We start from the raw sequence: 13111 nt of genomic DNA, 5'->3' as shown, positions 1-13111 counted from the left end.
CTATGTTTTTGGTTGGACAGGTTTCTCAATTTATTTCTTAGATTTTTGCATTCTTTATCAAACCATTTGTCATTGTTGTTCATTTTCTTCGGTTTTCTATTTGAGATTTTTAGATTTGATAGGGAAGCTGAGAGGTCAAATATACTGTTAAGATTTTCTACTGCCAAGTTTACACCTTCACTATTGCAGTGGAACGTTTTACCCAGGAAGTTGTCTAAAAGGGATTGAATTTGCTGTTGCCTAATTGTTTTTTGGTAGGTTTCCAAACTGCATTCCTTCCATCTATAGCATTTCTTAATGTTACTCAGTTCCTTTGGCTTTGATGCCTCATGATTGAGTATTGCTCTGTTCAAGTAGACTGTGATTTTGCTGTGGTCTGATAGGGGTGTCAGTGGGCTGACTGTGAACGCTCTGAGAGACTCTGGGTTGAGGTCAGTGATAAAGTAGTCTACAGTGCTACTGCCAAGAGATGAGCTATAGGTGTACCTACCATAGGAGTCCCATCTCTTCATTCAAAGACTCAATCATGGACACTCTTACTCAACAGTTGTGGCTGCTTCGTGTGATGTATTGTTGTCTCTACCTTCTTGCCCTTTGTGCTGTTGTCTGTGCCCAATAATGTTTGTACCATGTTGTAGTGCTGCCATGTTGTGTTGCTACCATGTTGTTGTCATATTGTGTTGCTACCATGCTGTGTTGTCATGTGTTGCTGTCTTAGGTCTCTCTTTATGTACTGTTGTGGTGTGTCTCTCTTGTCGTGATGTGTGTTTTGTCCTATATATATATATTTTTTTAATCCCACCCCCTGTCCCCGCAGGAGGCCTTTTGGTAGGCCATCATAAATAAGAATTTGTTCTTAACTGACTTGCCTAGGTAAATAAAGGTAAACTAAAATAAAAGTGACTTGAATTGGAAGGTGACTAGTGTGGGATGCATTTTTTTATGTGTGTATTTTTTATGATGTCAGCTTTTCCCACTTTTTATTTCAATGGATATTTTTTCTATAGGACCGCCATAACACCATAGAAGAAGAAAGTTTCTGAGTGACCGTTAACGCAAAGATGTTTAACTAAACCAAGACAACCCATCGTTTCAAATGGGAACAAGTGAGTCAGAGTGGGCGGAACAAGCAAGGAGGTTGGCAATGCAAAATCACAAGTTAGCGAGATGCTATTGGAGTATTTCCGTTAGGGGACGCCTACTCTGAAGTGCGCGTGTGCAATAACTCAATTCGCCTTTGCACTCCTATACAATGCAATTAGTTTTTTTTTACTTTGGCAAAGGGTAAATTGTACAAAACTTAGTCCACTGTTCGTTATATATTTTAGTTTTGGGAACTGAAAACTGTATTAACATCAAATGTTTAATCGATGAGAAAATTAGCAGGATGTCGGCCAAAATTCATCTCGTTCCATCTTCTCCCACTACCAGCCACTGGGCTTCTTCTCACTACCATAATTTGGTAGTGAGTGTAAACGCCAAGCGGATTGCTTCACATCTGGTGAAATATGTCTCATTGTTCTAACTGTGCCTCAAGCGTTTGCAGCACTGAGGGTTAGTTATACAAATATTTGACCGGGTATAATAAGGTTTGCAGCGGCACACCCTCCACCAAATCTTTTTTTTGTTTATTGCACATTTCTATGTCATCATTTAACTTTAGCACAGTGTTTTCGTTTCGACGGACCTGACTGTAGAAGAACGAAGGCGTTTAGTGTCGGTTACAAAATTGAAAGGTAAATTACTATTAAAATGTCCCATTACAAACAACTAGTTTTACGTGGTGGTATGCAAGTCAACTTTATAGAGACGTCGCTAGCTGGTAGCTAGTTAACGTTAGGCAACACAGGCTTTGGGAGTTTAGCTAGCGAGAACGTACAGTGTAGCACTGGCCTCTTAATTTATATTCAATAACAGATGGCTATTTAATCATGTAAACCGCAACGTTTGTTTATTAACGTGAGCCAACTAACGTTAGTTGATTTAGTTAGCTAGGTGGACTTGTTTTGCGAGACGACATCAAAATATAACGTTACTGATATGGCCTACTATAGTCGAAGTTGTTTGGTACACTACGTTTAGTCATAACATCATCCCACATTTCCCCCACTCGTAAATCTCCATTCCTATCAGATGACGAACTACCTTTTATAGCAACTGTTACATAACGTTACAGTTGTAACTTTAGCTAATTAGCAACCCGGGGTAGCTAACGTTAGCTAACAAACAAGCTACCGGCTAACATGTGCCTTTTTAAAATGGCCGCAAAGGTCGTTATGGTTCAGCTAGGTATTTATCCGAGTGTGTCACGTTAGTAGCTAAATCTGCATAGTGTACATTGGCTAACTAGCTATAGTTTCGCTAAATCGGCTAGCTAATTAGGCATATTTTTACAACTCACTGGCACCTCTGTCAATGCAAAAACGTTATTTCTTGTCTTCAGATTATTCAGTGTATGCCAAAGATGGTCAGACCTTACTCCGGACCTCCTCGGTTCAAACCCAGGTATGTGCAGGATTGTTGCAGAGTTACAACAAAAGGGGCAGTGTATACGAATTAATAATTGGTGATGTCAATTAATTTGGATTTTATTTTACTTGTGTAGACTAGATATGGCTAATGATATAAATAACATGAATTGTGTGGGTGTTTCAAGTTTCTTCAATACTTTTTTTTGTTATTCAACAGGCCTTACTCTGATGGCTACAACATGCCACATGAAGAGAATTACAGCCCCCACCCCAGGAGTCAGAGAGGATTCCGGGGCCACTCAGGAAAGGTCCCTCCAAGCTGGAGAGGCAGAGGACGTGCTCACTTTGCCAAAAGGCCCCCACTGATGGGAGAACAGAGGCCCCCACTGATGGGAGAACGGAGGGAGCGACCTTTCAATCAGTGGAGGTCCCAAAACCAGGATTCCTTCAACACATACCCCTCCCAAACGGAACCCCATCGTGGCCACAGGAGGCCTTCCCCTTCCAGGCCAAACCGTCCCCCCCCAGCTCAGCATAGGTCCTCCCCGCATACTCCTGGACAAGGGCCCCAGGGCCAGAGGGGTGCACTTATCCATGGAAACCACTCAGGTTACAGATCCCCCTCACCACGCCATTATCATAACCAACCTCCTGACAGGAGGCCACCACCCTCACAGTCCCCCCACAGTTCCTTCAGGGGCCCTCACAACCGCCCAAGTCCGTCCCACGAAGAGGACAGGAGCTGGGGTGCCCGGCTGCCTTATAGTCCCAGGGAGAGGCAGTTTGAGCGCCCAGGTCGTGGGGGGATGCGCTGGAATGGGCCAGGGCCCATTCCCCGACCACACAATGGTGAACGTGGGCCCTCTGGCTCCCCCCAGAGAAAGCCACGGGAGTTTCATGGCAGAGGTCCTTATCCAGAGAGGTACAGGAGTGAAGATACAGTATGGGCTGGGTAAATGGAGGGGGAAAAGTGTAAACCCACGTAGTCCTCTGCGTCAGAGGTCTAAATTATCGTTCAGTATTACAATGCTGATAAACAGTTAAATGCAGTGATCTGATGTTATTACACTACTAGTCACCTGCCACTGGAAAGTATATGCTCTCAAGGTTTTACTCTCCTACCTGTATCATGGCATAATGGTGAAGGGGCAGCATAAAGGAAAGCTAAACCTCCGTTTCACACGATAATGGATCTTCCAATGTAATCATTTTTTGTATTGTTTGTGATGGATGTGCAGGTGGTCTGCTGAGCGAGATCCCAGGCAGCAGCATGGAGTGGTGGGAAGGGAGAGGGAGGGCAGCGGACGCCGCAGTGCTGAGTGGGCACAGGAAGGCAGCCCTCACCACCCTCCCCACAGATCCCCCACATGGAAAGGAAGTTGGTCGTCGTCCTCGTCCTCTTTCCACGAGAACAGCCCCCAGGCAAGGCCAAGTGGACCACCACACAAGCGGAAGTTCCAGGAGCGCGGGATCCCTCCTGCAGGCCCTGATGTGGAGCATGGTCACCCAAAGCGCCCTCGCAGAGAGATTCCACATTACTTCAACGCCCCTAGGGGATTTGGCGGCCGTCCCTTGTCATTCAGGGACAAGAGTCGTTTGCTGAAGGGGCGTAAAATGAGAGCGGAGTCGGTGATGAGGCTCAAAGCACCTCCACCTCAGCCCCAAGGAGCAGAGATCCATGAAGAGGAAGTGCCTCATACGTCCAGGGGAAATGCGCCATCCAAGTTTGCTCTTCGGAGGGAGCGTTTCCAAGCAAACGCTGGCCCACTGAGGAAGAGGCCGATGCCCCATCAATCACCTCCCAACCCAGAAGCCAATTCAACCAAGTCTTCCAGGGACTCAGAGTCACAGAAGGAACAAGTGGAGTCTCAGCGAGCCTTGAGCACACACAGGTACGGTATCTTCCTTCTCACTCTGGGAGCAGGGGCGTGATGATGTTTAGAAGGTCAATCTTCAAAGATATCTGAATATGAAGGGAATGCCAAGTTACAGCCATTTTCCTGTGATGGAGGTAATGGAGTTACAGTGATGTCCTGTATCAGTTAAGTTTTGAAATCAAATATCCAAAGACCTCTGGGGTTGCACTTTCAAGTGTGCTGGCAGTGTACAAAATAATTCACAAGGGATTTTTCTGGGCGCCAGTCATTCAAAGTTGAATTAATATCTGCCTATTCGATACTATGTCATTGAAAGATACTAGAACATCTCTGTGTTGCGAGGCTTGTCCCTCTGTGGTGCTATTGGGGTCTGAAGCTAGAGGTGCTCTGAGGAGCTTCTAGAGGTGCTCTTCTCTGACCAAGTGGAAAAGTTGAAGAAACATGCTCACGATGCCAGACGCAACGTAACCCCCTGACACAACAGAAGTTCAGAAGAGCAGTTCATACATGAAGAGGACTGCTGATAAGAGAACTGGGGTCATGCCCTTTAAATCAGCTGAAATGCCACAGTCGTTGCACACCAACATGCATGACTCATAGGAAAGCAGGAGATTGATGTTGATCACCATATAGAAGACTCTGAAACTGGAAGCTGTCATACTGGTTCAGGTTACACAATCTGTCAGTTTGAGCAATAACATTCAGCAATAACATTCAGCAATGACATTCAAATGGCAAATTAATATGCACCAGCTTCCATGAAGATGATGTCCAGAGGAACTTTGGGGATAATGCATGATACTACCACTGGCAACAACAGGAAAAGCAGCAAGAGGAGAGGACGGTTCCATATTTTTTTTTTTTTTTTTTTACAACAACAAAAAACATTTGAATAATTTAGCAGACTCCTATCCAGTAATTTACAGTAGTGAGTGCATAAATTGTCATACTTTTTCATACTGGTCCCCCATGGGAATCAAACCCACAACCCTGGCCAAGTGCCACGCGCTACCAACTGAGACACATATAATACATAGATCATACAATACTACTTTTAATTCTTAGACACAGAATGCAGACGTGCAGTTGACTCAATATCTAAAAATGATGAATTACTCCCCAAATGAACAATTTGATCTTCAAGAAGCAAACCGATGACTGAAGAGATAATGGACCACACCTCTGTACGTTAACAGCACACTGAACTTCATCTGGCTAGGCCAGTGAACAGTGGACCTTTTCTGCATGCAAGAATACATAAAATCTGTGTCTATACAGAACATATGCAGTGGACTACAGTTCTCTACACTACATAGTGGATCTAGTCTACACAGCAAGTTTTGCAGAGGATGGCAGCCTTACAAGTACAACAATTGGAATGTTTACAAGCGAACAATGGATTCCATTCATACAAAGTGCAAGCTGCTTTACAACAATTGCTCTGTATATGGCTTGTTTATTCAAGCGTACAAAGTTTTGACTGAAGATGTACAAGTTGAACACTGACCGTACACTGACCATCTCGAGCTGAATTCGTCACACTACTTTCACCAGACAGGACGCAAGATTACAAGATCATCCCCCTTTGAAATTGAATGCCGAGGGTTTGAAGAGGAGTTTAGATTTGGAAGGTGAGACTGACCTTAACGAAGACTAGTAAGGATGAACTAAAGATCAACAGGGAAATCATGGATAGATGGACCATTTGGCTGAACAGATTAGACGCTCGTCTCCCTTTGTCATCATTATTTCAATAGTAAGTGGAGAGAATTGACAGCCTTTTGAGTCCAGCTTCAAGTGAAAATCTGGACAGCAAGAGACCAGTTCCTCAGAGCTTTCGGCAACACTTTTCCATTCATGCGTGTCGATTTTCACTCTGAATTTGTGAGGAGCGCTACTGGGAGGTCAGGTGGATTCGGGGTTCAGTGACAATACAGCGTTAAGAAAACATGGACATTACGTGCTCTTTGTAAGTACCTGAGTGATGATCAGCTTATAATTCTTTTTATTCCACATGTAGACCAATGGTCTTTCCTGAGTAATTATGTGAATGTAGCCTTTCCAACAGAACTCTCCTTTCTGTCCATTTTTTGAGATAAATTATTTTATTCTGTAGAACAAAAAAAATGTACATTTTCCAAGGCATTATTTAGACTGATGGAATTTTCACTTACAGGGCAACGTCTAAAGATGATGCTAGTAGTAGTAATGTTCTGCTCCGCTGCTTACCAAACCTGGCCTCACAGGCTCCACTGATGGGATGCTCATCACTTGTAATTCTCTGTCTTGGCTGGTCCCGCTCCAGCCCTTCCTCTATAGACAAACGGCTGGCTCGTGACCTAGTCGTTGTGTCCCAGTGGCAGGCACCTGGGACTAACTCAAGCTCAAAGGACAGCCCCCCAAGGGATAGAAGTAGGACACCAAAAAACAAAACTGGCAAGTGGCCCCTGATTTGGTTTGGTCTCATTTTGTCTGTTGGCTAACAGTTTGATGCTCAACGGGAATGCTATGTCTTTTGGTGAATTTAAGATTATTCATTATGAGAATGATACCTCTTTTACTCACTCTCACCTCCTGACTTTTCAGAGCGGTATTACAATTCAGATGAACAACTTACACTGAATGAACGCTTCTCTAAAATTCATGACTCCAGTCCTTCCCCTTCACCAAGAGACCGGCGATATGCGGAAAGGTAATCCACCAATATGAGAATCAATATAAAAGATTTGATGTGAAGTGACTCTTATGATTGTATTGCATGGAATATAACAATTTTATTTGTTTAAATCTCGGAGCCTAGTGGTTATGGGTACTTGGTAATGATGTTTCACACGATGGGTGTGGCTTCACACCAATAACTAGTTTCATTCAAGGTTATTTAGTCAGATAATTCACTTTTTACTTGTGATTTTAGGCCAACAAACGTGCCACAGGAGAACCACAGACCAGAAAGACCCTTCAGGAGACCAGGACCACAGGTGAGAACTTCCTGATGGCTGGGTTCTTTGAAAGCTGAGTGTTCATAGCTTTAGTCTTGGGAGTGGTAACGTGTTTACTGTAATGAGTAGGCCGCCCAGGGATACAATATGTTGAATGTTGCCTCCCATACATTTTGGCAACCTCTGAGCAATTAAATTTCTCGATAAACTCCATTCCACCATGTATGCACATGCTTTACTCGTATGTCCCACAGAGATCGAGCTTCCGTCCCACTCGCCCAAATCGCAAACCAGGTCCTCCTCCCCAGAGAAGACCAGGCCCTGAACCACCTGGTCCCTTTAGGAAGCCACTCATGGTATGTTGCCTTTTTGAGCAGCTCTTATTATAACTTGTGGCCAGTAGGTCTTGTCTTAGCCCACTGACTGTGTTCATGTGCCTCTTGGCCTTTTGAAAATGGAGGTAGTAATATCACAGGGATGAAGCTGTAGGTCACAAACTGCATTTCTGACCAGTTTGGTTAAATTTCTTTCCCCCCTCTGTAGGGAGGCTTTGTACCACGTCCTTTCTCTCAAAGGCCTGTGTTCAGGAAGAGCCAGAGCGTCCTGTCCAAATACCGTAACATGCCGACGATGCGTCAACATGTACCCCCCAACAGAGGGTCTAATTATCGTCGCTGGTGATCAAACTAGAGGGACCAAGGGCACAGTTCAGGGTTACACACCCTTTCCCCCTTGGCCTTGGGTTGCATCTTTGTCCTGGAGATGGTCCCCCAATGGAACTCTCCCTGTCGTCAGAGTACATCAGAAAATGACAGATGCACTGTTTATTTTTTATTTTTTGACTGTTTGCATAAGATGTGTTTAAATATACAGAATAGGCTATCAGTTTCTAGTCTTCCAGACTAGTTATTATGGACACTGTTTTTTGATTTCACAACCATGTTACACCTCTCATATGATGTAAATTATGAAGATTTTACCTTTTTATAGTTACCAGTACCACTTTTTTGTTTTCCCCCAGTGCTTAGAGAAACAAACTTTTTGCTGTAAAGTAGAAGCAGTCTTCAAGACGATTCCCCAAGGGCTGTTAAATATGATGCTCAGTCTAATTCTCAACCTGTAAAAACTACTGATGCCATCTTCATGTCCTGCTCATTTCATCCTATGTACATTGTTTTGTTTAAGATATTGCAAATAAATGGCTCAACATGCCTTGTGTGGAATTGTCTGTTGTGGAGTAGGATACACAATAGAATTGTATCTATTGGATGTGTTTTCATAAGGACTGGGGAGATCTAGTTAGCATTTCACATTGCGTGTCACCAATTTCATAATGTGAAATAGATGCTTTATTACTAGTTCCCTTTACTCCAATAGAAGCTTAAAAGAAAAAGCTGTAATCAGAATATAGCTGGGAAATTCAATAGACTGATTCGTATTTATGAATACAATGATGTAGCTGATTTATGTAAATCAAGTCTTGTTGAATATCATACAGTATGAAAGTATCTTCACATCAGATCTCTTTCAGAGCCTAGTGTTTTGAGTGTTGGGCCAGTAACCGAAAGGTTGCTGGATAGAGTCCCCGAGCTGACAAGGTAAAAATCTGTCGTTCTGCACCTGAACAAGGCAGTTAACCTACTGTTCCCTGGTATGCTGTTATTGTAAATAAGAATTTGTTCTTAACTGACTTGCCTAGTTTAAGGTAAAAAAAAAAACTGCATGTCTAAATGCAGCTAAGGCAAAACCTTGACAGATGTTAAAGACAAAAATGTACAGAGAAAGAATCAAATAGAAAAATGTGTGAAAGAAGGAAATGCGCTGAAGTGAGAGGTGGAGACAACTGTTCTCTGGGGCGTGCAGTAAATAAATTCCTTGGGGATCACCAGTCTGACGAGCCGTTGGCGCTGTAGTGTTAGCTAGCCATGTCCTTTCCTGTGATTGGTTGTACAATGTCACCATAAAAGGAGAGAACTGCAGGGGACCTTGCTCCTGGCCTTTTCCACTCATCCATCTGTTTTTATGGACAGAAAAGAGCAGAAGCTCTGAGCTATCCGATCGGGCCCATTGTCTATGTTGGACTGGTTGCATCCCAGAAGTGTCAAAGGTTTGACAGCTGAAGGAAGCCCGTGGGAATAACGGGTGTAGACATATAGAAAAGTAAGAATTTAAAGAAAAGGAGACAACGGTACAAATACATTTCTTTACAGATTTGCTACAAAGGTAACATTAGGTAGCAGGAGGGCTACAAGACCACCACCCACTTTTACTCTACAAGAGTTGCCCTTATGAAAAAAGATTGCTTTCAGAGTGCAGTATAACTGCAGAATGCTGAAAATACTCTGTCCAAAATATATGTATTTTTTTTACTGCAGTAATTTTGTAGTGTAACTGTAGTTACAGTGCAGTATTACTGTGCCACATTTTACTGCAGTGACTACTTTTACTGCGGTTTAAAACTGCAATGTTTTTTGTAAGGGTGGAGTTAGTTCCACTTGGAGTGAGAATGGTATAACAAAGGACAGGTTATGGTTAAATATCATTACTTAATATTCTACTCATTTTGGTAGACAGAGAGTCACATATCATCTCTGTGCATAATATACAAAAACTAATGATAAACTGGTTGCACTTCATATTCCAATTCAACATCCAATCCAGCTTCCTCTTGACTTTTTCCATTCAAATTCGAACTCAGATTATGGAACTGACTTGGTATTTTCATGGCATGCTGTATAGATCTCAGCACCCTGCTCTCCCCTCGGGAGATATTGGATAAATGTGTGTGTTCGATGCCCTGTAGTCTGTCCCTTTAAGTACTCCCAAGTCTGTGTCCCTGCAAAGTAGTTGTATCAGACCACCTCTCATCACACTAGCACAATTCACAATGGAACCAGGAGTGAATGGTGTAGAGTTACCATCAATGGAGCTGTATTGCGATAGGAACACTGGCCAAACAAGGTGAATGTGTACAGCAGAACTCCTAACAACACCAGCTAAGATTGCTGTCTTGTCACTCAATCGGTGTCTATTTTCTTGGCTGTAACAAATGGTAACTGCTGACGCTTGGCATTTCTTCTAATGTGCACAGCACTCTGTTCATAGTGTCTGTAATTATGTTATATTTCAAACAACAGTTGAACCTAGTTTATTTTCTTGATAAAGAATGATTCATTAATTATCCTCTTGGCTGTTGATATCTGATAAGTTTGACGCTTTTCAAAATAGGCTTGAACACATGCATGTCTATGTTCTGATTGACTAATGTGCTTAGTTGGAGAAATCCCAAAGACTATCTACTGACTTTACTCACTCCACTCTGTCATAATTTTTAGATAAACATTCTAAGCTTCTGGAGCTCTTTTCTCACTTCCATTTTGACGCTCGACATCACGTTGGCATTCTTCTGTATCACCATGGGCAACTGTAACAGTATAACTTTAGACCGTCCCCTCGCCCCGACACGGGCGCGAACCAGGGACCCTCTGCACACATCAACAACTGACACCCACGAAGCGTCGTTACCCATCGCTCCACAAAAGCCGCGGCCCTTGCAGAGCAAGGGGAAACCCTACTTCAGGTCTCAGAGCAAGTGACGTAACCGATTGAAATGCTATTAGCGCGTACCCGCTAACTAGCTAGCCATTTCACATCCGTTACACTCACCCCCCTTTCAACCTCCTCCTTTTCCGCAGCAACCAGTGATCCGGGTCAACAGCACCAATGTAACAGTATAACTTTAAACCGTCCCCTCGCCCCGACACGGGCGCGAACCAGGGACCCTCTGCACACATCAACAACGGTTGCCCACGAAGCACGGTCGTTACCCATCGCTCCACAAAAGCCGCGGCCCTTGCAGAGCAAGGGGAAACCCTACTTAAGTCTCAGAGCAAGTGACGTAACTGATTGAAATGCTAGTAGCGCGTACCCGCTAACTAGCTAGCCATTTCACATCCGTTACACTCACCCCCCTTTCAACCTCCTCCTTTTCCGCAGCAACCAGTGATCCGGGTCAACAGCACCAATGTAACAGTATAACTTTAGACCGTCCCCTCGCCCCGACACGGGCGCGAACCAGGGACCCTCTGCACACATCAACAACTGACACCCACGAAGCGTCGTTACCCATCGCTCCACAAAAGCCGCGGCCCTTGCAGAGCAAGGGGAAACCCTACTTCAGGTCTCAGAGCAAGTGACGTAACCGATTGAAATGCTATTAGCGCGTACCCGCTAACTAGCTAGCCATTTCACATCCGTTACACAACTATAGCTCTGGCCTTACAGTGGGTAAGACATGTCATCATTCTCAAATCCTTTCTTATGTTCCTTTTAACTCACCTATGATGCTTTAGATGTACCGAACTGTCATCAATGGCAAAACAATTTAGTACTGCCTGACACTCTGTTTTTGACAGCCTGTTGTTTTGCTCCACCATTAATTATGTCTTCAAATCAAGTCAACAATTTGTCTAATGCGTCTGTTGGTTTGTTTTATTTCTCCAAGACAGTGAAGATTTTGAGTCACACAGTGTTTCAGTCACACTGAACCAATTGGCAGCACGTGTGGCGGATGAAAGATTTCAGTCACAGATTTTTTCACTGGTATGTATATTTGTACACTGATGTCTATGGCTATCTGGTTATTATTGTGGAGTAGTGCAGCATGCTAGAGGGTTGTTTATTGTTTCTGAGGAAACTTTTCAACTACTCACTGTGTTCTGTTTGTGTCCCATTTGTCCTTGAGTTAAATTTACCTAATTTGAGCTGGCAAGATGGCAGACAACACAAACGTACATTTGATGTGTGTTAAATTGAAGTATTCCATATACTATAGTCATTAAGGACTACAGATCAAACGACCACAATATTACCATAACTACATGTACATGTAACAGGATATATGTCAATCAAAATAACAAAATCCTTCTTCTATCAATCCTCATGTTTCTGTCTGTGTTTGCTTGTGTCCTCTCAGGCTCCTCAGTCTAACCTTGACTTACAGGAAGAGGTACAGGTAGCCCCTACACAGGTGGGTGAGACGCAAGAGAATGAGAAAGAGGACCTGGACCTCTCCTCTGTCATATCACTCATCAGCAGCCTGGCAGCACCTACAAATACCCCAGTGTTACCTGTAATTCAATTTTCACCTTACTATGCATGCTGCCCAATGTCAATGTGGTCTATAGAGTTGCTTATTCAATCAATATTGTTCCATCAAAACATTTACACCCAAAAGGATCTTCAGCATGCCTCTTGAATTTGTTTGACCAGTTGTGCTGTTGTGATGTGTCGTTGGACAGGTGGTTGAAAAGAAGCCTAACCGGACTTCAAGGCCAACAATGCTCTCCTCCTCATTATCCACTGGTGCCAGTGCTCCACACCCCTTTTCCACACTCATCCCTGGGGCTCTCTCAGCTATCCTGTGTACTACCCTGCCCCCTCACCTTACCTCTGACCCCAAGCCCAGGAGAGAGCCAGGTGCCCAGGGCCAACTGACCCTCGAGCAGCTGCGGACAGAGCTCCAGGACCTAAGGGATGAGGTCGAACTGATGAAGAGCCAACACAAGTAAGTATTTTTTTTATCTGTGTGTGCAACTACAGTAATGTCTTCTATTGTTACAGTATCTCTGTTTGTGCAACTACAGTAATGTATTGTATTGCGTTTTCTAAGTGTGCCACTGATTTAGGATTTCTCTTTATGTGTTAGCAAAGAGATTCAACTGCTGAAGAATGAGCTGGATGAGGAGAAAAGGATTCGCTTGTCATTACTGTAACGGTATTCGTCGTCTGAAGAAGAGGAATCATCGGACCAAAGCGCAGCGTG

At 43.6% G+C, this 13111-nt stretch overlaps 1 protein-coding gene across 4 annotated transcripts; it reads left to right on the top strand.

The window, feature by feature from the left end:
* Positions 1–1292: 1292 nt before the first annotated feature.
* On the top strand, positions 1293–8499 carry LOC139551800 (serine/arginine repetitive matrix protein 1). Of its 4 annotated transcripts, XM_071363152.1 has the most exons (10): positions 1294–1554; positions 1698–1736; positions 2444–2505; positions 2689–3393; positions 3710–4363; positions 6654–6784; positions 6935–7040; positions 7263–7326; positions 7542–7643; positions 7831–8499. In XM_071363152.1, exons 3-10 carry the CDS (start codon positions 2456–2458, stop codon positions 7966–7968), a joined length of 1950 nt encoding a protein of 649 aa, XP_071219253.1. In that variant the 5' UTR covers positions 1294–1554; positions 1698–1736; positions 2444–2455; the 3' UTR covers positions 7969–8499. The 4 variants fall into 4 exon arrangements, with proteins under 4 accessions (XP_071219255.1, XP_071219257.1, XP_071219253.1 ...); XM_071363154.1 differs by lacking the exon at positions 1698–1736 and having other exon boundaries at positions 1293–1554; XM_071363156.1 differs by lacking the exon at positions 2444–2505 and having other exon boundaries at positions 1293–1554.
* The last annotated feature ends 4612 nt before the right edge of the window (positions 8500–13111 follow it).

This window comes from Salvelinus alpinus, chromosome 24, assembly GCF_045679555.1.
Source record: "Salvelinus alpinus chromosome 24, SLU_Salpinus.1, whole genome shotgun sequence".
NCBI lineage: Eukaryota > Metazoa > Chordata > Actinopteri > Salmoniformes > Salmonidae > Salvelinus > Salvelinus alpinus.
This window is presented reverse-complemented; position numbering and strand designations above follow the sequence as displayed.